This window comes from Muscardinus avellanarius (assembly GCF_963383645.1).
Source record: "Muscardinus avellanarius genome assembly, chromosome: 2".
Lineage (NCBI taxonomy): Eukaryota > Metazoa > Chordata > Mammalia > Rodentia > Gliridae > Muscardinus > Muscardinus avellanarius.
This window is the reverse complement of record NC_137787.1, coordinates 113,092,744-113,118,433: the sequence shown is the minus strand read 5'-3', so window position 1 is coordinate 113,118,433 and position 25,690 is coordinate 113,092,744. Positions and strand designations below refer to the sequence as shown.

The following is a 25,690-nucleotide window of genomic DNA, read 5'->3' as shown; positions in this document are numbered from 1 at the left end:
TAGGGATTTAGAAGGGTCAACAGGTAAGTAGTACTTTTTCGAGTGGTGAGGGTTGGGTGATGGTGGAGTAGCTAGGGTGATGGGTGCAGGAGTCAGGTAAGGTAGAGGATATAATTAGGTTGTGGAAGAATTTAAGTATAATAGGGTTGAATCATGTTGAGAATGGGAGAAGGTTAGAAAGTAGGATTCTTGTATTTATTAGAATATTTAAATATGGAGATGTGAGAAACTTTGTGTGTTTTAACAGAGATACAGTTAGGGGACAAGGGGAAATATTTGAAGGAAGCTAGTTGATAGTCTAAATTATAGACTTTTGTAGAGGTTGTGGGGGAAAGGAGCACACAAAAATGGATAAATTAACAAAATAATATAGAAACATTATTATACATCAAGTATAACTAGCAGCATTGACAAAACAAAAATGGACCACCAGGAGAGAACAAAAAGGGTTAAGAGAATAAATAAGATAAACATAAGGTAAAATAAAACAATCTAACAACAATGTGATATGAAGTGAAAGATCCAGACAAACAAGAAACCCAAATATAAGTTTAAAAAAGAAGAAAAAAAGAGAATAACCTCGAAAAAAACTGAAAACTGAAAAAAGACCCAGAAACCAGAAAAACAGAATAAAGAAAAATCAGCAAAAAAAAAGAAGAAAAGAAAAGAAAAGAAAACAGCCCTACTATTTTACAAATATATGGTGTATATCCCAATGTCTCATATTTGCTTGGAGCAAACCCTTGTGTCCCTGTGTAAGTATCACCCACGAAGCGCCTTTGCTGTGTCAATGGGGCTGAAGGTGTTCCCCTGTGCACATATTGGAACCCTCAGTTGTTGCAGTGTCTAGTGGCACTCACTGCATGGCCACTGGCTCCCGTGGGTCATCTGAGCTCATGTTGTTACCTGGCAGCCCACTCAGGGGCTCTAAAGGGCTGGCAGCTCCTCCATATCTGATTCTCCGGGGGTATGGCAGGTCCTGTCGGGGACCCTGCAGGTCTTCAAGTGTCTCTGTGTGTGCCTCCTCTGGTGTATCAATGGTGCTGCTCACGTGCTCGGGTGAAATCAAAGCTTAAGATGTTAGATCTCTATGGTCACTTTCAGACTCTTAGTTTTCAGTGCTGCCAGGATTGCAGTTCCCCCAAATCCTTTTTGGGCCAGCAGCTCGATATGCCACCTTTTGTGTTTGTTGCAGTGACTCTCACAGGTCAAAGTTACTGGATTTCTTCCGTCGTAGTCCCGGAGTCTGTTTTGGGTAATAAGTTGTGCTGGGCTGTGCTCTCTCTTGGCCAGGCCTCTGGTCACCTGGGTGGGACCATGTGGGCTCAGGCTTGGATTGGGGCTGTGCTGGAGCCAGAGGCAACAGCGGCTGGGGCGGTGCTCTGGCTGGGGCTGGGCTGGGGCTGGGCTGGGGCTCTGTGGCTGGGGCTGGGCTGGGGCTGGGCTGGGGCCGGAGGGGGTAGCACCAGGGCGGCGCTGGGCAGAATGGAGCCTGAGCCTCCTCGGGCCCTAGGCAGCTTACCAGTAGTGGGCAGCCTGGCGTGGTGGTGGCTCAGCTCCCTGGCACCCTGGGTCCCCGAAAGACTTTTCCTAGTGGGTTATGTTGCCATGTTGCCATGTTGGTGTAAGTCAGGTCCAGGGACTGTGATTAGGGCCGACAGCCTGCACTGGCACTGGCGGCCCCGCTGAGGCTGCAGCAGATCCAATGATCGACCTTTTTTTTTTTTTATTTTTTTTTATTTCTGCAGTTCAGGGTTCCTGGATTCCTTCCACCAAGGTTCCTGGATCTGTTTTGGTTTCTGAGATATATTAATTTTGTTGTTTAAGATGCTGCTTTCTCGGGAGTTGAACTTGATTTCAACTACTGAGGAGTGCTGTGTCCCACGGTCGCCATTTTGAATCTCTTATGCTGCCAATTTGATTAGTAAATCTGCTAGCTATTCAGTTTGGTAGGTCAAAGCTCACAGTTTAAGAAATGTAATTTTCTTCTCTGATTCTGTTTTTCCATGTTGCATCTAATATTCACTCATCCCTAAGCCATATAGAAGTTGGTAATCATTTCTCCACATACATAAAACCCAGCTGATCTAGAATTTGCAAGATATTATGGAAACACTTAGTATGCCTATGATTGGCTACGCTAAGCTGAGTTCTCCTTATCTGAGTCTGCTGAGGGACAGGTTTTAACCCTCCTCAGTCCCTCAGTTTTGAGCTTAAAGCCTACTTTGTTTTTTGGTCACATCGCAGCACACCATGGAATGAACTCCCAGAGTGATCGCATGTTAATTCAACCCTAAACATCTTGTAAAGGGTGACTTATGGCTGCCGTATTAGCAAACAGAGCAGGGTTTATGTGTGTAAAGGAAGTTGGGCACTTCAAAGTGTTAATTTTAAATTTTTATTTTTATTTTTTATTTTTTTTTTTTTTGGTGGTACTGGGGTTCCTGGAAACACTTCTACCTCCAGGCTACACTCCCAGACCTATTTTTATACTTTTTTGTTTGGAAACAGGGTCTCTTAAGCCAGCAAGGCTGGATTCTAACCTGCGCAATCTTCCTGTCTCCACCTCCCAAGCACTATTAAAAGTGTGTGCCACCATGCCCGGTTATGTATATATATATATTTTTTTTTTGGTGGTACTGGGGTTCCTGGAAGCCCTTCTACCTCTGGGCTACACTCCCAGACCTATTTTTCATACTTTTTTATTTGGAAACAGGGTCTCATAAGCCAGCACGCGCGGCTGGCTTTGAACCTGCGCAATCTTCCTGTCTCTGCCTCCCAAGCGCGGGGATTACAAGCGTGCGCCACCACGCCCGGCTATATTCTAATTTTTTAAAGAAAAGTTTCACAAAAGATTTTTAACACAGTAATTCTTAAATAATTAATTAATTTTATACTTTTACTGGTGCATTGTAATTAAACATCATAGTGATGATCAAAATGATAGAAACACATATGCATATAATATTTGGTGTGTTTTCCTCCAGATTCCACCCTACTTTCTCCCACCCCATACATATTAGTGAGATTGATAGTGATACCTTCATATATGGATGCAGAATTATGTGAACTATCCCTTTTTTCAAGCTTCTTTTATCCCCTGCCCACTTCCAATCTCCCAATCCCCTTCCACTGTTCCTCTGGTCTTTCTTCTCATTTATCTGAAGCCCCTTTTATTTCCTATTTTCTCTCCAGCTTCCACATTATAGAAATCATATAACTCTTGAGTTTCTGAGATTGCCTGATTTCACTTAGCATAATGTTCTTTAATTTCTTTTAGATTTTATGCATAGTTGGTTTCTTTTTGTGATTCAAATCTGGTGCAATCAATTTTCTTATAATTAATTGTCAAATAACCTTGATGAATTTGTTTCATTTGTTTGTAGCTTTTCATTGGTAATATGAGAATGTGGAAATGCATCTATTTAATTCATGGAAGGATTCTATAGACATTATGTTCAAAGCATTTGACATTAGTATATACTCATATATTAATTTACATAATTTCTGAGTTTTAGAGACTGTAGAAACATCAAAAAGAAATTTTTTTTTATTTTGTAATGTGTCTGGAAAGTGAGTGAAGATAACTTCCATAGAAATGTGAGAATAGATTCTGAACAGGCAGTTCTGTACCATGGTGACTTGTGATGTGAGTGTGACCTACCGTCCATTAGCAGTGTTTCAAGTGTGTCTCACATCATACCAGCACAAACAATGACAGCTTAAAGAGACGATATGCCTTTTGAAAATGCTACTCTTAAAGTGTGGAAATCTGCTGAGTTCAGAAGTTAAAATCTGGAATTATAATTCTACCCTGTTGATTTTTCTGTTTCTCCCTCCGTGATTGATTCTTGGTGGAGTGTCATTCTCAGTCAGTATTTCAGTGTTAATGATGGTGAACCAGTTCAGCATTCTATATGGAAAGAAAGCCTTTCCTCTTCAGATTTCCAAGAAAATTTCTGAGAGTGACTATTCCAACTTGTGCCAACTGAATACCCCAGGCTATGACATTATCCAGGTGGTTTGAATACACTGAATGTCATGCATGAATTACCTATGGAGGGCAAAAGGTCAGTTAAGTGGTTATCTCCTATGTTGAAAGACAGAGAAAGTTTATTTTTGAAAAGGCTGTTGAGGCTCTCTTACCAGAGATAAGCAGACCATGAGAAGGAAACATCAACCATAATTCAGTAACACCACTGGTTTTATCATTATCATTTCTCTCTCCCATTTTAGTGGGATAGAAGGGGATGAAATTGCAGGAGTAGGCTAGGGATAGTAGGCAATCTTGGGAATGAATTGTGCTTCCATACAGCAAAACTCCAAATGTGATGCAACAAAAAAAAAATTAAATACTTTTTGGAGAAACACATGTAACCAGTTCATAGCTCTAAGAGACTTCACTAAAAATTATCTCATGCTAAATGCACAGCTTTCTTAAGTAATACTTCACTTTGTTTATGGTCATAGGTAGTTCTTGTTTATGGCCATAGGTAGTTCTTTAATATTAAAAAGGTCCCTAAAATATCAACCACTTCTGACTAAGACTGAAATTAAACAAATCTGTCTAACTTCCCTGTACTGCATCCAGCAGATTCTTAATGTTGTTGTTTTTCTCAGTAACAAACTAGTTCACATGCATTAATCTGATTCCACCTTCTGAACCATGAAGTAAATGTGTTTTAAAGCATTCTAAAATATTAAATTTTAGTATCTAACCCAACTTTCCAAATACAGATAACTTGTATTTTGTACTTTATAGATAACCAACAATGAATTCAACTAGGTTATATGGTACTTTTTCTATTATTTCTTTTAAAAGTGCTGAACTGTATCTTTTGTCCATGGAGGAACTCAATAGATAATTTAGTTTCTTCTCATGCAACAGAAATGAGTGTTGCATTCTGATTTAAGATGCAATTTTGTTTCTGTGTCTTAAATGAATCACTTCAGAGTGGAAGCATAGACTCCTCCAGACCTGGATGCTCTGTGAAAGTTTTCTTTTCTTTTCTTTTCTTTTCTTTTCTTTTCTTTTCTTTTCTTTTTTAAGAGAAAACTACTCTTTGAACAACATACCCTTGTGTCCTTGAATTACTTGTTTGATATCATTACTTGTCTTCTCTGTGTATACTAGAGGGTAAAAATTGAGGGAAACAAAGGTATAAATGATATGCTTCCAAATACACACTGTCCTCAACTAGGTGGAGTGATGACAGATATCTGGAAAGAAAGCGCTGAATTTACAGTTTGTCCAGCTGTGTTTACAAAGAACATTGTGTTCTGTGTTGTTGACCAGAAAGCAATAAGGCATGACTGTTATTGAGAAAACATTCAAATTCATTTTATTTTAACAAAAGTACTGATTATTACTATGGGTTGCACAATATGGTAGGCTCTGTTGATACTAAAATTAAATAATCTGTCATAAATCCTGCTAAACTTAAAACTTACTTTTTTTCAAGAAATGCTATTAGCACAAAATGGAACATATTACAAGTTTTTTAGGGTTTTGGAATATTTCCTATATGCCATACTCTATTTTTCCTACTCTAACCAAACAAGACTAATAACAGCATAACATTTATGATATATTGAAATTAGTACTATTACAAAAACTAGAAAGTATAATTGATATTACTATTTGATAATGTATTTCTGGGTTCCAAATGTTAGCTCAGTCATTATAAACTTCTTTATTATCACAACAACCCAGGAAGATAAATATGATCATTACTTGCATTATTTCATGAAGAAAGTTGAGACACAGCAATTAAATGCTCAAAAACTAGTAGATGCTAGAGCTGCTATTTAAAGCAGATCCTGGGAGTCTGGTTCTATACTTCTATCATAGATTCTACTACATTTGGGGCTTTTGAAGACTGAATTAAATATTCTGGGCAGTTAGATCTCTTTCCTTCTGAGTGCTCCCATGCCAAAGGCTTATCTCTTCAAATTTGTTGAGTTTAAAATAGAAAGAAGAGTGAGGCTTAAAGCAGGAAGTGGGAATAGCACATTCTTTATAGATAAGACTTTAGAATAAACCCTGGGTTTATGCCATGACTAATGTGACCCAGACAAATTACTTACTTCACTGAATTTTATTGATTTAAGATTAAAATACAGACATACTATTTTCAGACCCATTGTTATTTAAAAATTAGGTAATATACAGATGGTATACCTGACATAAAGAGATTGCAGCAACATCACTAATAGATTATTATGATGATCTAAGAAACTTTCTCCTCAAACATATCCCTTTTGAGAATAATTTTGGACTCCCATTTTGTTTCAGAGCTAGAAATGTTTCATGGGAGAGACAAAATCTGGTTATTGGCTCTTTGAATCAAGAAACTTGAATTTCACTTTATATACTGTTCTAGAGTAGTGAATGGATGGGTCAGTGTGTGGTCTGGCCTCTAATTGATGACTCATAAATAGTGAAGTAGAGGTGAGGATAATATTAAGTTTCCAATGAAACAGCCTGGCTGATTGCACCTGTTATTATTTAAACTTATGTTCTCAGGATTAAGCTGTCTCAGAGAGGTTACAGCAGTGTGATACTTGGTGGGTTAACTGAGCTTCAAGTCAGGGAATCTGGTCTGACATTAGGGATATAAGACATTACCTTTCCTCTTCTCAGCAAGGAGCAATCATGAAATTAAAAAACCTTAGTCTTGCTCATGGCTGTAGTCTTCTTGCTACAATGACAGGCACATATTAAGCACTAAGTAAGATTTTAAAAAGAAAAAGATACACACATATTTTAAACATATATAAATACAGGCTAAAGAGCCCAATGTTATGTAGCTAGTTGCAACTAGATATTGGATGAGAATCTCCAGATTCACTGTATACTGTTTTTTATTCTTTGAAGGGTAGTTTGGTAAGGTTCATAGTGAATGGGTTTAGAATTAGATAGCCTGAACTCAAATCCCATGAAGGTCACTTACCAACTATGCCCCTGCTTTCTTGACTTCCTTGAGCCTCAGTGTCCTCATCAAAACAGAAGTAGTCATACTCCCCTCACTGATTAGTTGTAAAGACAATAGATAATTCCTGTTAAGTGTCTGGTACCTAGCGGGTTTTGTGCATCAAAGCTGTTGGTTATTAAGATCATTCTGTCACTGCCACATTGTCAACTAATTTTCTTTACCTACTGTCCCTCTTTCTTGCCAAAGGCATCACTTTGACTTTTTATTTTCCCCTGGTAAATCTGAGCCAATTTCCTAAATGTCAAGGCTGATGAGGTAATGGAATGAAGAGAATCTGGGTAAGAGAAATGAACTCCCTAGAGCAGAGTGGTAGAGATCTTGCCCAACCTTAATGAGAATAGAAAGCTATTCATGCTGGTGCACACATCTAATCCAGGTACTTGGGAGGCTGAGAAGTGAGGAAAACAGGGTTGAAGCCAGCCTCATCAATTTAACAAGTCCTTCAGCGACTTAGTAAGTCCCTATTTAAAAAAAAATATTGAGATGTTAAACTGGTTTACTATAGACTTTGTAAAAATGGCTCTAAAAGAGTAACAAACTGGGCCAGGCATGGTGGCGCAGGCTTGTAATCCCCGGGCAGGGAGGCAGAGACGGGAGGATTATGCAGGTTCGAAGCCAGCTGTGCTGGCTTAAGAAACTCTGTTTCCAAATAAAAATATGAAAAAATATAATAGTATCTGGAAGTATATCCCGGAGGTAGAAGGGTTTCCAGGAACCCCAGTACCAACACACACACAAAAAAGAGTAACAAACTGAAATCTTTGAGATCACACAGGTTGGTGATATGTACATAACTGCACAAGATGTTGATTCTGCTGTACAGTGCAGTTTACTCAGATTTAGTTCCATAGGTTTCTGCTGTATTTATAGTCTGTTCATGCTAAACCTGGCCAAAGATGAGCATTGCCCACCACTAACGTGCCTCTGCCACTTTGATGTCTGTGCTAATTTTGTGGCCAGAATGTGATGATCAAAATGTTCAATCATTTTACAGTGGCATAGGAAGATGGCAAAAATTTTCTAAAGTGCAATAGCTTTTCAAATACATTGTGCCTTGTTCTAAAACTTTTATTAAGTAGATGCACTTGACAGTATTGAGGTTGTTACAGTTTAGGGAAACTGTGTGGTTTTGGAAACTTTCCCTCAGGACCTCTGTTAGGGTCCCAGACACAATTTCCCTCAAACCACAAAAAGATAGAAAAAGATAAAAAGTGTGGGTTCTTGTCCTAAGCTAAGGATAAATATGCAATAGCCTGGACTCTTGCTAAAGACTTAAAGAAGTTTATTAAAAAGATAGAAATACAAAAGACAGTTATAGCCTCATGTACTCAAGGGTAACATGAGGTGTGGTTCTAACAAATTCATCAAGATACAAAACATGGAACAGCCTTCATATAGACGTGACTTCCATCTTGTTCATCAAATTCTGACATAGTAAAAGTCCCTGTAAGGTACCTCCCCTTACCCTGTTAGTACCTCCCCTTACTTTCCCTCCAAGGTGTACTTTCCTGCCTAAGTGTCTCTTTTCATGAAGGTCATGGTCGAAGGTTGACCCACTCCTTGCATCCTAGCTAGATTATCCAATTATTATGTAAACCTATCTTTAGAATGAGGATGAGGAAGTCCTAGTTTTGAAATATAATAATCAGAGCTTCCTCAAATCTTCCTAGGCCATTCCCAATACTGGTACAGAGGTCATTGGTTATGGTGCTATTTCACTTAGTCTAGGCTTATGCCCTTGTATATTTTGCCCATAACTTTTTACAAAATACTTCTTTTATTACACATTCAGAAAATTTTATATATATATATATATATATATATATATATATATATATATATATTGTCTTGTGTGCGTGTCCTTAAAACTTCCAATCTTATTTTTTATCTTGAAGATTGTTGAACGCAGCTTGTTTAGAAAGGGGATAGTACTACATTCTAAAATTTATTTAGGACCATGATAGTTGTGAAGAAAACTATTTGCACAGTCAGATTTCTAGATACTTTTTGCTGCTAGTTTTATGTAATTATTGAACATTCTGACAAGTATTTATTTTTGTAAGCCTAAAAATGATTCTTTAAAATTTTAAAGACACTTGAAGAAAAAACAGTACAAAAACACTGGCACTTGAATGTTGAATGTCACTGAATGATGTATGCATGAAATTATATATTTTGGGATAATGTGAGGTTTTAATGTTAAATCCTATTAAACTCTTAAGTTAAATTAAGCAGACCCACATTGGCAGTGTAGCAATAACTTTCTGATGTTAGTGAAAAAAAATTGGCTACTTGAAATTGTACCAGTATTGGGAATGGCCTTGAAAGATTTGAGAAAGCTCTGATTATTATATTTAAAAAATTGGTGAAAGGACTTGGTTTCTGCCAAAAAAAGCAGGCAACTATTCCAATGTAAATTAACCTAGCTAAAGGTAATTAGCAAGTCTATAGGAGAGGGAAATAGGACTTCCTCATCCTAATTCTAAAGATAGGTTTACATAATAATTGGAAAATCTAGCTAGGATGGAAGGAGGGTGTTGACCTTAGACCATTACCTTCATGAAAAGAGACAAAAAGTACACCTTGGTGGAAAAATAAGGGGAGGTACCTTACAGGGACTTTTACTATGTCAGAATTACGTGAACAAGATGGAGGTCATGTGTATAAAAAGTTTATTTCGTGCTTTGTATTTCGGTGAATTCTATCGAACCACCCCCTCATGTTACCCCTGGGTGACATGAGGCTGTAACTGTCTTCTGTATTTCTATCTTTTTTTTTTTAATTTCTTCTTTTTTTGTGTGATACTGGGGTTTCTGGAAACCCTTTTTCCTCTGGGCTACACTCCCAGACACCTATTTTTTATATTTTTATAAAGAAACAGGGTTTCTTAAGCCAGTGAGGCCAGCTTTGAACCTGCGTAATCCTCCTGTCTCTGCCTCCGAAGCACGGTGATTACAAGCATGCACCACCACACCCGGCCATTTCAATCTTTTTAATAAACTTCTTTAAATCTTCAGCAAGAGTTCAGGCTATTGCATATTTATCCTTAGCTCAGGACAAGAACCTGCCCTTTTTATCTTTTTATCATTTTTGGTATTTGGGGGGAAATTATTCCCAGGGATCTAACAAAGATTCCTGGGGACAGTCACCCCCAAATGGTAACCCTCACCCCCCAAACTGTAACAGAAATTTATGATGCCAAGGTTTGGATACTTGTCTTAAGATATTAATGAAATACTTCAAAACAGATAATGAAGTGTCCAGATTCTCAGATGTTTGTTGCGTGAGTTTTGTTTAGTTGTGTGTGTGTGTGTGTGTGTGTGTGTGTGTGTGTGTGTGTGTTTCAGTGAATGTCTGGCACATTGCAATCCTCAAATCATGTGATTCTCTCTCTCTCTCTCTCTCTCTCTCTCTCTCTCTCTCTCTCTCTCTCTCTCTCTCTTTCTCTCTGAATAATTATCTCCTACCATATATTAACTAATTTGATTTAGAAAAGTAAATATCATTGAAAACTATTATTTTTTCTTTCCATTTATGTAAGATCTTGTTGGATTATTACTGAGGTTTCACATGGAAGACATTTTGCTCATTTCAAGGCTTCTTTCTCTTTTCATTTCTTCTCAGAAATGCATCAAGTTCTCTATTCTTATTGCAGATCTTGAATAAACATACTTCTCTAGAGATAAGACTTGATTTCAACACATAATTTTTTTTTCTTTAAGGAGTGAATGCCATTTTCTGGCATTTTTTTCAATTTTTTTTATGCTTCTTCTTGTTCCTGAAGCGCGCAGTTATGACAGTTACTATAGTGAAATACTCTCAAGACCTTGGAGCTGCTTTCTAAGTGTGTTTTGGGAATTTGATCTGGCATGATAATTTTGAACTGTGAGGTAAAACTGCAATGGCCTATGACTGTCAACTGCTCTGAAATCCTACAGTGAAAATGCTTCAGGCCATGTGGGCCTAATTCTCTTGTCTTTTGCTTCTTCCTTTGAAGACTTTGGATTGCTACCTTTATCCTTTGCTAACTGCCAATCAGAGGCCAATGTGTTCTGGATTCTAGCTGGGCAAACTGAGCTCTGTTGACCTGCTGACAGCCTCCAGGGCATTACAGCTTGTGGATCTGGAAGACATGCATCAAAATGTGTGAATAATATCATAAGGGACATGATTTTTAAAGCTCATTATAATAAATAAATGCATGTGGTTTTTTTCGTGAATAAGTAACAAAAACGGCTGTATGATGTTTATTTGAATATTTGGAAGTTGGACTTTTATCCTCTACCACAAGGTTGCTTTGTACTTGAGGAAGATAGTATTCCAACTCTGATGGGTCTTCCTCATCATCACCTGGAAAATTCTCAAGAAATTTTCACACATGGAGTCACAGAGTTGTCCACGTCCTGATCCCCATATACTATAAATATGTCAGGCTAAGGGGCAAAGAGAAATTAAGGTAGCATATGGAATTAATGTTTCTAATATGATGTGTTTCAAATAGATCATCTTGGATTATCAACATAAATCTGTTATAATAAGGGTTTATAAAAGTGAGAAAGGGAAGAAAAATAAGAGACTTATAATAATAAAATAAACAAAACATACTAACCACCTAAAGGACTTAACAGAGCACACTGTTATTTTTTAATTTATTGTGTGTGTGTGTGTGTGTGTGTGTGTGTGTGTGTGTATACAGTGTATGTACATGATCAAGCTCCCACATGTTACTGGAGATTGATCTGAGGGCTGCTTTACTTCTGAGCTATACTCCTAGCTCTGTTTTTATTTTGAAACGGGATCTCATTCACTAAGTTTCTGAGATTGGCCTAAAACCTGGTATTCTACTATATCAGCCTCACAAATATTAGTATTATAGGCATGTGCCACCATGCCAAGCCAAAACACATGATTTTTAAAATAAAATTGTTTTTTTATTTTTGAAAAAGAGAAATATAAGTAGACATGACTATGGATAAAAGTACACAGTAGAGTAATATTGCTTGCATTGAAAATAGAATAAGAAGAATAAGGTATAAATAGCAGCTTCTCAGTGCTAGAAATAGGAAAAAAAAAAAAGTTATCCCTAGAGCCTCCAGAGAAAATTTGGCTTTACTGATGTCATGAGATTTAGTCCAATGAGTACCATGTCAGACTTTAAGTTACAGAGATATAATATAATAATTTTTTAAGTTGCTTAATATAAGTTGTGGTAATTTGATTCAGCAGCCACATGACATTAATGTACAGTTACTGTCATCTCATGTAAGAAAAGAAAGACAATAAATGAATGAAGTTTACATGGTTGTTGAAACCGAGGGTAAAAGAAGGGCATAAATCAGAAGAAGCATTTCCAAGCTATGTTAATTTATCATTCTGAACCATATTCTCAGCACAATTTTCCATAACACACCAATGAAATGCATACCTCAAGATCACCATTTATGAATCAAAATTATAATATACACTGGTAGACAGCAAGTCCCATCCCCTTTACAGAAAACTAAAAAGATGATAATAATAAAATAAAGATTGAATCATCTGGTTAGGTTAAAATGATTGTGTCTTAAGAAAAAAATGGTTTATTGTGCATTGTAATTTTGTATAATTGCATCCTGGCAATTTGCTCACATGACCCTTTTAAAAAAAATAAATGGGACACTGAATTATAGTGCTACAAATCATGAAGGAAATGAGACATCTGATCTTGGTGTGAATTCACAATGCTATATCTTCATCTTTTATAAAGACTCAAAATTACTATAGAAAGTCAAATGCTGTGAAACAAAATCAATGAATAAATAAGTCCTCAAATCAGATCAACCCAGAAACTCAAAACCCTACATTCTCAACAATCAGTACCATAGACAGACCTGAGCATGTAGAAAGTGACTTGAAGGTCATTCTAGATTGATGTCTTAATGCACATGATAAATGTATGGGATGCCTTGCTGACTCTTGATCCTGTCTACCTCATCATTTTGTTTCTCTTGAATAAATGGTAATGGAGATTAGGATACAAATTCTATTAAATATCTTGTGTATAGGACAGATTTATCATCTTTGTTACAGTTCATAAAATAGATGAATGAAAATTTAGGCTTGAAAAATTTATATCTCAAAGCAGAAAGAGCTCTGGCAGTTTTCTATAAAATTTGATTGATATACCAGTGCTTGTAGTCAGAGTAGAGTTGGAGTGAGCAGATGAAAAGAGACAAGGGAGCCCCCCCCCACAAAGAATACCAAGGTGATTTTAGTCATTTTAGATAATGTTCACAGAGGGCACATAGCATATTTTTTAAAAAAGAGTTCTGATTGTCTTTTACATTACAGAGCATTTGGGATTGGATTCTGAAATTGCTAAAGCCAATATGCTGGGTTTTGTTGGGTGCCTGTCTTCTGTCCAGTACAACCATGTAGCACCACTGAAGGCAGCCTTGCGCCATGCCACCCTTGCACCTGTGACAGTGCAGGGAACCTTGATGGAATCCAGCTGCAGCTCCCTGGTGGACTCAGATGTGAATGCAGTGACCACTGTGCACTCTTCATCAGGTATGAACCAGAGAACATCCAAGAAGCTCCTCTTACTCACACTGTGGCAATGTCTTCAATATACTTCCAAGTTAAGGGGCTGATATTAGTCAATCCCTTAACTTGTGCAATTACATATGGTTATGAAATATGACTGGCTCCCCACAGATAATTTTATATAGCGGTAAAATCATTCTATTTTTCACATGATGAGAATTACTGGTAAATACACAGTATGATATATTTCATACTGTATACATAAAGTACCTGTTTATGTTCATACACTGTCATTATTATGTAAATGGCTACCGCTCTGAGAGTTATTTAGGAACCAGATAGTCAGCAGGCTAGTTGCTGGACTGCTACTTAAGTAGAGGTGGACATTTCTGGGGAAGTTTATTATATTTGGTAAGTAGAAAGAGTCAATACGAGCATAGAATCAGGTTTAGATATAGGAGGTTAACATATTTTTAAAAAATGAAGAGTTCTGAACTGGGCATAGTGGTACATACCTGTAATCCCAGTACTTATTATGTTGAGATAGGAGTATCAGAGGTTTGCATCCAGCCTCAGCTACTTAGTGGGACCCTTTTCTAAATAAACAAATAGGGCTGGGAGTTATAACTCAGGTATAGAATACCCCTGGGTTTAGTCCCCAGTATCATATACATACATACATACATACATACATACATACATACATACATAAAAAGTTCTTATGAAATGTTTATACACATATGTTTAGTTTGATATGGAATGATATAGGCAGACATATGTGTTTGTGTATATAAGTATATGAGTAGATAGGTATATTTAAATAATTTTGGAGGAGAGTAGTTAAACCTGGAAACTTTATTTCTAAGCTTGAAAATGCCAATTAGAGACACCATAAAAAGTGGCTTTACTATGAAAAGACAGGGCTCTCCACCCTAAGTGTGTGTGTGTGTGTGTGTGTGTGTGTGTGTGTGTGTGTGTGTGTGTGTTTATACATATGTATATACATACATATAAATATATAATACATATATATATATTTTTTTTAAACAGGGTCTCACTGAGTTGTGAAGGACCTTGCTAAATAGCTGAGGCTGTCCAAGAACTGTGATCCTCTGGTCTCCACCTCCCTAATGTAATGCTGGGATTATAGGCCTGTGCCATCAAGCCTGGTTCCCTGAAAGCTATTTTTTTACAAGGAACTAATCCAACAGAAAGGCAAACATCATGTTTTGTTTTTTAATTTCGTGATTATGTTATGAAACCTGTCATCTTGTCATATCTGAAATATTTTGTTTGTAGCTTTTATACATTTATTAGAGTTAGAATGAACAAACTGAATTAATCAACATCAAGTATGTTAGTAATGGAGAAATTGAGGAAGCTGATGTTAGATTAGCTTCTAAAGTAGTTATAAAGTTATTAGTTGTAAAGTAGAGCATATGGGCAGGATAAAGGAGGAGCCAATGCAATTGGAGCAAGGAATGTGATCTGAACCCAGGTGGAGAGGTAGGGTACAAACACTGGTAAAGCAGCAGGAGTCATGGGGTGAGCATCTGAAGAGACATATACAAGAAGGGCAAGTTTCCAAGGACTCTGAGGCGCAATACCCTGAGGTATTACTTCCCTCAACCTCCCTCTCCCACAGCCCCCTCTCTCTCACTTCCTGTCTTCTCCTCTAACTTCTTTCTTTCACCTTTCTTTTCCCTACCTGCTCCAAGTCTTACACATACCCATCCTCGCCATCACCCTCACTGTCCACAGCTTCACATATGTGCACATGTGCATATGCTACCTGGGAATACAAGGATAATTAACAGCAAATCACCTTCTGAAGCTCAAGCCATTTCCATCAGTCCAGAACACCTGTACTGTGCCAGCCCCTTCTTTTACTGTTATGTTCTTCTCATTTGACCCTTCCTGCTTCTCTCTCATCAGCTTCAGCTTCATGTATCCTAGGGAAAGGTCCCTTGAATACCCCACAAGCAGTGTAACCCACTGTACTCTGTTCACTCAACCACACAAACAACTCCTGACATCTTTTTATTATTTTTGCACACAGTTTAATGCATGGAGTGGTATATAAAAGGTGAGAAGCTCTAGTTTCCTTTAGGAGCTCAATGTCTCCTCAGTGCTCCCTCACCTGCACATGCAAGTAACACAATCACCATGACTATAAGAAGAAGCAAAATGCACTCAACATTTTAATTTTCACAGGCACCGTTTTAAAAGTATGTATGAGCTGGGGATTGTGGTGCACACCTGTAATCCTAGTACTTGGGAGGCTAAGACAGGAGGAATTCAGGTTTCAAGGCCAACATTATCAACTCAGTGAGATTCTGTTTCCAGAAAAAATAAAATTGGATTCGGTATTGTACCTCAGTGGTAGAACACCACTGAATTCAACCCGCAAGTACTCCCCAACATTTATTTAAGTGTATATTCATATGTAATTCCTACACAAATTTTTGAAGTAGAAACTATTATTTTTTCCATTGTAGAAAAGAAAATCAAATGACATTTGGCTTTAATGATGGTGTGAAATAGAACATGCACTATCAGTTGTCAAACATATTATAACTATAAAAAGACAGATTTTCTTTTTCTACAAGCGTTTTGCTGGCCCTGGTGTTTCTCTGCCAGTGGTGAGGCAGGATAAACAGCCTGGCCCTGGCAGCTGGAGAGCTTCAGCTGGAACCTGACTTCACTATGAATGCAACAAGTACAATGGCTCCTGTATTGCTTTCTTATCTGTTAAAAAATAAGGAAAACATAATGCTAAGGTGTGGCTTAGTGATAGAGCAGTTTATAGCAGGTGCCAGTCCTTGGAATCATCCCCAGGACCACAGAACAGAAACAAACAAAAAGAACAGAGAAGAGTATCCTTGTTGTCACTTTCCAAGGAATAATGACAGGTAATTTATTCAAAGGACATTGGACACCAGGTTCTAAAATTCATATATATGTTAATGCCACTGCCCTCTTTTAATGCACATACAAACTTTATTTTATTTTATTTTTATATATTTTATTGGTGCTTTGTAGTCATACATCTGACTGGAATAAAAAATCTTGTGGAGATATATATATATGTACACATCACCCAATAACCACTTACCAATCCCGATTCAGTTCCCTCCCCTGCCCTACTTCCCATTTTTGCTTTAGTGATTGACTTTGATTTTTTTGTGTAAGTACATTATGTGCTTTAAAGAGTTTCCGTCTCCACCCTCTTATCCCCTCAGATAGGTCACCTTAATTGCAGGTACTCATGCATTGCTTTGGTAGTTTGATTTTCATTCTTTTGGGTAGATACCCATACATGATATTGCTGGATTTTACCATAGGTAAGTTCATTTTCATTTTTCTGAGGATCTTCCACACTGTTTTTCAAAGTGGTTGCATTAATTTGCAATCCCACCAATAATGTGTTAGAGTTTCTACTTCTCCACATCCTATCAGTTACAGTTTATCTCTTCCTTGGAAGTCCTTCCTTTATTTTCCACACTGATTTCCATTTGCTGACATCCTAACTCCCAGAAGGTGAGTGACTTCAACAAGATGATCCACTCACACCCGATTTTTTAATAGAGGTCACTTTGATCTAGAAATCTGGTGAGAGATAGGGTGAGGCAGTAGCAGCTTCAAGTGTTTCCTGACCGCACAATTTCAAGTACCTGTTGGCCCTTTGCTGTGCAGCAGGTCGGGACACTGGCCTCCAGGCCCTGGCACCAGCCTCGTTGCTCAGCAGGTCCCAGCACTGACTCAAATTATAGAAATATACCCTTAAGGAATTCAGCTTTAGATTTGAAGAAGTCCTAGTTGTCCTATGGACCTCAACATCAAGACCCACAAATTGCAAATTTAACAGGTCATTTGGTATCAAAAGGTCAGTTATGAAGTGCCTAAATTTTTTCAATTAAAATAATATATTCTCCAGGATCTGCAATGACCCAGGCAGTGTTGACTTTTTTCTCCCCTCCAGAAATTGTTTTGATTGATGTACCCAAGTCTTATATTTCTCAGTTTAAAAAATCTCCACTAAAAAAATATTCTGAAGGGGTGGGCATGGTGGCACATGCTTGTTATCCCCGTGCTTGGGAGGTGGAGACAGGAGGATCACGCAAGTTCGAAGTCAGCCACGCTGGCTTAAGAGACGCTGTTTCCAAATAAATATATAAAAATGGGTCTGGGAGTGTAGCTCGGAGGTAGAAGGGTTTCCAGGAACCCCAGGACCACCAAAAATAAAAAAAAAATTAAGATTCTGAGCCAGGTACAGTGGTATTTGCCTATAATCATAGTACTTGAGCATCAGAGAAAGGAAGATCACAGGTTTGAGACCAGCCTCAGCAACTTAGTGAGACCCTCAGTAACACTTCCTTTGAAAATAGAAAATAAAAATGCTCCTAGGTTCAATCCCTAGTATTAAATTAATTAATTAAAATAGATCTTTTGCAATGACCTAAGCCAAGATTCAGACCCAGGTCTGTGTCTTTAAACTTAATGCTTTTTATTTAAACATATACCATATATAGTAGCATGCATACATTATGCTTGCACCATATATGGCAATGCACAAATACTACAGCTGCTTTCTCAGTGAGGATTGCTATTAAGAGTTTTCTTTTTCAAGCACTTTTTCTTTTCTGTCAGTTGACTCAGAATGCTCTTGTAGCAAAAAAAGCCCTCCAGGTCAGAGGCCCATGTGGCTCAAGTCAGCAGCTCTGGTCTCCAGCAAAATGATTGTCCAACAAAGCTTCAGAAAAAGATTTCAGGGAAGGCTTGGATCATATGGCCAGGTGCCAATATAATTTGGCTCAATTTTTTATCCTGCCACTTAAACTAAAAGGGTATTGGAACTCTGGGGCATAAGTGACACGTGCTTTTGCTTCTTATTTCCTTTCAAAATGTTCCTTTCAAAATGTCAACTCAACACTAGTAGAAGGAAGTGGTAGGGATAATGGCTTTTGAATCCAGAGACATGCTACCTCCAAGCTACACTTCTAGCCCTATTTTATTTTTTTATTTTTTTATAAAATAAATAAGGTCTCACTAGGCTGCTGAGAGTCTCACTAAATTGTTGAAGCTGTCCTGGAAACTGCAATCGTCCTGTCACAGCCCCACAAACACTGATAATACTGCTGTGAACCATCACACCAGGGTAACTCACCACTATTAGAGAGCACTTGGGCTAATCACACACTTGGTTGTGTTCTGTGCTCTCCTCAGGCAAGTGTTGCCTGCGAAGAGTCAAGTTTCTCATCTTTTGCTCTTTCCAGATCCTTTTGGGAAGACAGATGAGCGGGAACCACTTACCAATGCAGTTCGAAGTGACTCAGCTGTCATTGGAGGTAAGCTTTTCTTTGTTTTTAAAATCAGAAAAAAATATAAACGATTCTCTACACTGGAGAAATTAATCTGAACCCTTCCTTAACTGTGGCCTCTGGCCCTCAAAGCACCATGTTATCTGCAACACCCTGAGCCTTTTCATGAACAGCTATGCATGCTGCAGAATCAAAGCCACTCTGTCCCCTCTGAGGATTCCTGTCTCTGACTCACCAGCTGCTGGAGCCTCGGTTACTGACAAGCAGCCGTGTCCTGTTCCTCTAATCCATTTGTCCCTTTTTCTATAGCACAAAGGCACCAATAAAACTGCATATGGGGAAAAAGTGATATTGGGGCAGACAGATGGGAAAAGCAGTAGCCCTGGCGGGCTTTCTACCTCAAGTGAATTGGGTTAGATCTAATGAGTGGTGAAGCCCACGGGACTGAATTTCCAAATCTGGCAGCACACATGGTTGCAGATGCATATTCCATCATGCTCCTGTGAGCTGGTTCTTGCCTCCCTGTCTTGCTTTCCTGTTCTCTGACTGTCTTTTGGCCTAAATCCTTTTTATTCTGCCTCATTTTTTCATCTGGGTTTTATAACACAGAATGACTCTCAAACCTTGTTTAATGTAGGATGTCTAAGAGACACTGAATTCATTTTCATCTGAGACTATCAGCCTAGCTGGCCTCTCCCATCCTGCTTCCTGGAAGCTCAGATAAACTGATAAGCATTAGATGAAGTTCTCCTTTCAATAGTATGCAGGGTCTAATCATTTAACTGTTATTTAATGAGTGGCAGCTATGAGCCATGCCCTGTGTTAAGTATAGGGCTACTGTCTGAAAAGCATGGGCCTTGCTTTAATGGAACCCACAGCCTGGCTGTGCAGGGGTTGAGCATGTAGATAGCTGGAGTAGCAAAGATGTTCTGATGGGGAGTGCCGACAGCCCCGGAGCAAAAGGGTGTGACATTAGAGATTATAAGCCAGGAGAAACAGGACCTTCCCTTAAGGATATTCTTAAAATATTATACCAACTGGACATGATGGCACATACCTGTGATCCCAGTACTTGGGAGGCTTAGAAAGGATGATTGCAGGTTCAAGGCCAGCCTCATCAACTAAATGAGACCCACAGCAATTTAGTGAGATCCAGTTTTAAAATAAAAATAAAAATCCTGGGCCTGGTGGCGCACACTTGTAATCCCCACACTTGGGAGGCGGAGACAGGAGGATCACACAGGTTTGAAGCCATCCGCGCTGGCTTAAGAAAGTGTTTTCAAATTAAAAAAAAAAAAAGTATAAAATAGATCTGGGAGTGTAGCCTGAAGGTAGAAGGTCTTCCAAGAACCCCAGTACCACCAATAAATAAATAAATGAATAAATAAATAAATAAATAAATAAATAAATAAATAAAATAAAAATGAACAGGGATGTAGCTTGTTGGAGAATGCCCCTGGGTTCAACATCTAGTATTAAAATAAAATAAATAAATAAATTAAAGCCAGGCATGGTAGCACACACTTGTAATCCCAGCGCTTGGGAGGCTAAAACAGGAAGATTGCAGGTTCACTGCCAGCCTCAGCAACTTGTGAGGCCCTCTGCAAGCTAGTGAGACTTTGTTTTTTACTTTTTTGTTTTTGTTTTGTTTTGTTTTTTTCATACTGTGGGTGGAACCTGGGAGTTTTCTACCTACGGGGTATACTCCCAGACATATCTTTATATATATTTTTTGGAAACAGAATCTCACTGAGTTGCTGAGATCCTCACTAAGTAGCTGAGGCTGGCTTTGAGCCTGTGTGATTCTCCTGCCTCAGTCTCCCAATAACTGGGATTACAAGTATGCGCCACCATGCCTATCTGAGACTCTGTATTAAAATAGGTCTAGGACTGTAGCTTGGAGGTAGAATGTCCCTGGGTTCAATCCCCTGTACCAAAAAGAGAATAAAAGAGGAAGAGGAAGAGGAAGAAGGAAAAGAAGTAGAAAGAGGGGAAGGAGGAGGGAGAGGATAAGGAGGAGGGGGAGGAGGAGGAGGACAAAGAAAAGAGTAAGCAGAAAAAGGTGACATTGGGGAATGGAATTGATCAAATGATGTTTTATGGATATATGAATATGCCACAATGAACCCCAATATTCTGTCTAATTAACATGCACCAATAAAACGGAAACAATTAAAGCTATGAGCTGTAGGTGAAGCTTAGCTAGCAATCCAGGTACAAGGCACAAGATTAGATACTCAACATCACACAAACACACACCAAAAAAAACATGATTTGATGACAATTTTTTTTGGCAGTACTAAGGATGAAACCTAGGAGCATTCTACCTCCAAGCCACACCTCCAGCCCTATTTTTTATTCTTTATTTTGAAATAGGGTCTCACTAAGTCACAGAGGGCCTCATTAAGTACCTTAGGCTGGGCACAAACCTGTGATCCTCCTGTCTCAGTCTCCCAAGTACTGGGATTGCAAGCATGTGACACTATACCTGACAAATACATTTTAAAGTTTCAAAAGAAACGTCAGAAACAATTATGGTGTCCCTTCTCCTATGAGTCTTCATTTGATAGGTGGAAAAGAAATCTTTGTAATTGTCCACTGTTTGTAGCTCATCTGCATGCTTCTGTGAGTTTCTTTTAGAGTACGGAAATTTCTGGGGATTTGCATGGCCTTTAACTCTGACTAACCTAAGCACTGGGGTCTGGGAAGAAACGGCTTTTCTCTGACCTGTCTTTAAGCTGGAGCCCACTCAGGACGTCACTTCCTGCCACCCAGTTAACTTAGATTATTTATTAGATGGTTTTACTATGCCATTTTCTAAAATAGTTGGACATTATTTTACCTGATGATTTAGGAATTTATAAAAATGTGAGCAATTTTAAATATTATCTCAGCTTTACAAAATATGGTGGAAGATAAGCCAATAATATGTCCAACACTTGTATATCCAAACTTTTGTAAATTAAGATTAAAAAGATGAAACAATATATTTCTAAAATTCTAAAACATTATCATCAATATTTATACAACTTACAAAAATGACAGAATGTATATTTTATTAGAAATGATCTTAGATTATCAAAAATATTTTGCAGTGTTTTAGTGCTTAAAACTTATATTTGTGTAGAGATACTTTCTCTCATGTTTTCACCATGGTGTTACCCATACCACTTTTTATGTTCCAAGAGCTTTCCTGGCAAAGGTAAAACCTCAGTGTGGTCAACTTGCAATATAGATTTAGAACAATCACATATAATCAAGGTAAGTGTGAATGTGACAGGAGTGGGCACAAGTGTGCCATCCCAGCTGACTGTTGATTTCACAAAAATGGAGATGTGTCTATCAGATTGCAGAGAAGCATAGTAATACTATAAGTCCTTGGTGAACATTTCAATACTTATTAATATTATTTTAGCAAAATAAAAAGCAAATTTTCATGATGAGAGCATGTATTGGGATATGATATTTTTAAGTATTATTCTCCAGTAAGCTCAAGAAATTATAAAAAACCACTGTAACAATGAACTATGCTAATTACAAATTATTCCAACACATCATTTGAAGACTTAGTAAGAAATGCTTTTCAATTCCAATTCTAGATTTCTAAGATGGCATTCTTAGGCCACTGGACAAAACTGTCTACAGGCATTCCCCTCAATAATTTGGGAGGTGAGGTTTTATAATAATGCAAGACTGAAGGCATTTTAGCAGGTTTTTATTTCTGGATATGTGGCAGTGTTTGGCAGTGTATTTGTTTTGGTGTTTTGTTTCTGCTTTGTTTTCTTGGAAGCGTGTGCCTGTCTGGACTGCATCTTTTCTCTGAAGCAAAATGGCCTGTGACAGCATCCTTCTTTCTTCCCTCTCCACTCCCCACAGGTGTAATAGCAGTGGTGATCTTCATTACCTTCTGTGTTATCTGCATCATGACCCGTCTCCTTTACCACCACAAACATTCCCATCGCACCAACCAGATGAAAGAGAAGGAATATCCGGAGAATCTGGACAGTTCTTTCAGAACCGATATCGACCTGCAGAGCACAGTCAGCGAGTGCAAGAGAGAATATTTCATCTGAGATGCACGCAGCAGGGTCACCGATACTCATGGTTATTAGTTAATGGTTTTCTCCTCCTTCTCTCTGCTGTCTTTTTATTTGAGTCACTCTCTCTTAATAGTTTATATTACTTTTTTTGTAATATGCTTGCATCTACCACAGCATTGACCTCTGGGACCAGCTCAGGAGACCTGGCAACTTTGGCCCCTGCCCCCCTTTCTGACACTGACAATGACACCTCAAGACACTGACTTTACTGTTCTTTAAAAGGAGAGACACGTGTGTGCACCTGCATATTTAGTTTTGCATCGCCAGCTTTTAAAACATACTTTTCAGTTTCTCAGACATTCATATTTGCAAGCTGACTTGGGTCTTGAGCTTTGTGACTTAAGCATTTCATGGTCGTCTCCAAAATCTTCTCAGTCTCCAGCCCACATTTTTTTTTTTTTTTAACCAGGAAACCCAAGGCAAAGCAATAGCCTTCAGTCCTGGTTTGCTTGGGTAGCATTTAAAAGGAATGAATGAGGTGCCTGTCAATTTGATTCCTTTACAGTAGGCAGCCTCTTGCCCCTGCTCAACACCCTTTTTCACTATGACTCTTATCCCCTGAGTATTTTCAAATAGGAGTGCTGATAGTAGTGAGCAATTACTTTGCTCCTTTCTTAACACTGTATCCTGAGGCTAACACTTTAGAACAGCACACAATAGCATAGACCTAGGGGAAGCATGGAAATAATAGCTTGAAACTAGGAGATGAAAAGAAAACTGCTAGAATGTAGGTGTTCCACAACTTCAAAACAAGCCTCCTCTAATTCTGCCATACATGTTATCTAGGTTATTCCTGGGATTATTATATTGAGGTTAAAAATGTATAGACACATAGATATGTATATGTAGGTCATGGCAGCAGAAAAGAAATTAAAATTAAAACCTAAAATAATACAATGAAAAACCTTAAGCCACCTTAACTCAGCTTTATGCTATGAAATAATAGAAATGCTGAGCAAATTTATTTCTTCCTTTTCTTATGCTCATGGAAGGTTTTCTGAAGACAGTGAAAGCAGGTTTGCAAGCTTAACATTTTATGGCACACGTACTGAATCCACTTTAGGAACTGAAATGTTTTCTAAGAGGTTTCTGATTCATGGATGGATTCATGCAGCACTGTGGTCACTTCTGCTGACACTTCTTGGCTTTAGAGATGCCCTCAAATTCCATAGTACATGCCATTTTGAAATCTGCTACATGCTATACATAAAGAGCTTCCCATACACACATATACCAATACACACAGCTTTTCAAAGACAACATTACTAGAATAAATGGTCACAAATTTCAGGTTCTTTACCTTTTTCGGCAACAAAATATAAAATTCATCCCCTTGAGAAGGAATCTTGAGCCTGTCCTGATGATCTCACTGTAGCGATGTATCTAACTCATGGTACCTAGGCTGCCTTGGGGCAAAGAGATAAGGAAAAACAACATAGATGCTTCAGGACCTTGGGAATGTCAAGATGATGGTCCACAAATGTGTCTCCATATTGTTTTTAGTACATCTCATGTCCTGAATAGGTAATGTTTGCCTCCACATAAATCGGAGGCTCATAATGAGATTAGTTTCATAGTATTTCAAGTGCAGGACTATTCTTCCATTTGTAGAGCTCCTGAGATAAGAATCGAGTTTGCAACCATATTCCTCAACTTTAAGATGCTATTTTAAATAAACATTCTCACCTGCCAATGTTCTGTGAACAATTCATCACTTCATCATTTAGGATATAATTATTGCTGGTACTTACTTAATTTTATTTTAGTACTGCAGATTGAAACCAAGTGCATTTTACCTTTGAGATTGCACCCCTTTCCCTATATAATTTTTAAATGGTCTAAGTTGTTGAGACTGACCTCCAACCTGTGATCTTCCTGTCTCAGCCTCCTAAGTACTGGGATGACACCAACACACACAACACTTAGTACATTTGTTTTAAGGTGATTCTATCAAGAATATGCTTTTACATTTTTTTCCTAATTTTATTGAGATAATTTCTTAGTGAAATGAAAGAGCATTAAATATTTCTTCTCCTGCCTTTTTTTCATCCATATCCAACTTTCACTTTTAAATTGTCTGTTTCTAGAAAAAGGCTGTATATAGCAGTCTTTTGCTTGGCTATATATTACTTTGTAACCTAAAATAAAAGTCACTGAGAAGTATAACAGGTTTAGCCTAAAGTATCACCAGTAATGAAATGGAAAGAAAAAGAAAGATATAAGTCATAAAGCTGTACTTCTCCCTTGTCCAAATGTCTGAGAAGTGACATGGTGCTGGTGGAAGTGGAGGAATAGTAAAGGCTCACTCATAACATGTGATTTTCTCATCTACTTCATTATATACTCTTGTAGACAGTTGAATAGACTGAGCAAATTTGTGAACTTTCATCCTTTCCAAGTATATTATACCACAACCACACTGACATCCTGTCTGAACATGTAGACAGTGTATATGGCACACTGTGAATCCAAGACTGAAAAGATGGGTGGATACCAGGACAATGCACACAATTCACACACCACTCTTATAAGTAGTCTCAGGGCTAAATTGTAATTATTTTCACAGGATTGGATTTTCATACAACCCCAGAGAACACCACGCCTTTTACTAGATTTTTCCGAAAATGTATCCTATAAAGCAAAAGATATTTTACAATTAAAAAAAAGTGCTAACTCTATCTTTCCCCAGTGATATCAAGATCCACTTAGTTATCTGTAGTTTCTCCATTGTGTGAGTTCCACAGTCTTT

The 25,690-nt window shown here is 38.0% G+C and overlaps 1 protein-coding gene across 2 annotated transcripts in view; it reads left to right on the top strand.

Annotated features, from left to right (window-relative positions):
- CNTNAP5 (contactin associated protein family member 5) overlaps positions 1–22,914 on the top strand; it is a gene marked incomplete at both ends in the record, with an annotated part of 1,017,925 nt that extends 995,011 nt beyond the window's left edge. For both annotated transcript variants that reach the window (XM_080690368.1, XM_080690367.1), the window contains 3 exons: positions 13,326–13,544; positions 18,797–18,868; positions 22,718–22,914. In XM_080690368.1, the coding sequence (XP_080546494.1) occupies positions 13,326–13,544; positions 18,797–18,868; positions 22,718–22,914 (488 nt within the window). The remainder of the gene's footprint in view (positions 1–13,325; positions 13,545–18,796; positions 18,869–22,717) is intronic.
- Between the last annotated feature and the right edge of the window lie 2,776 nt (positions 22,915–25,690).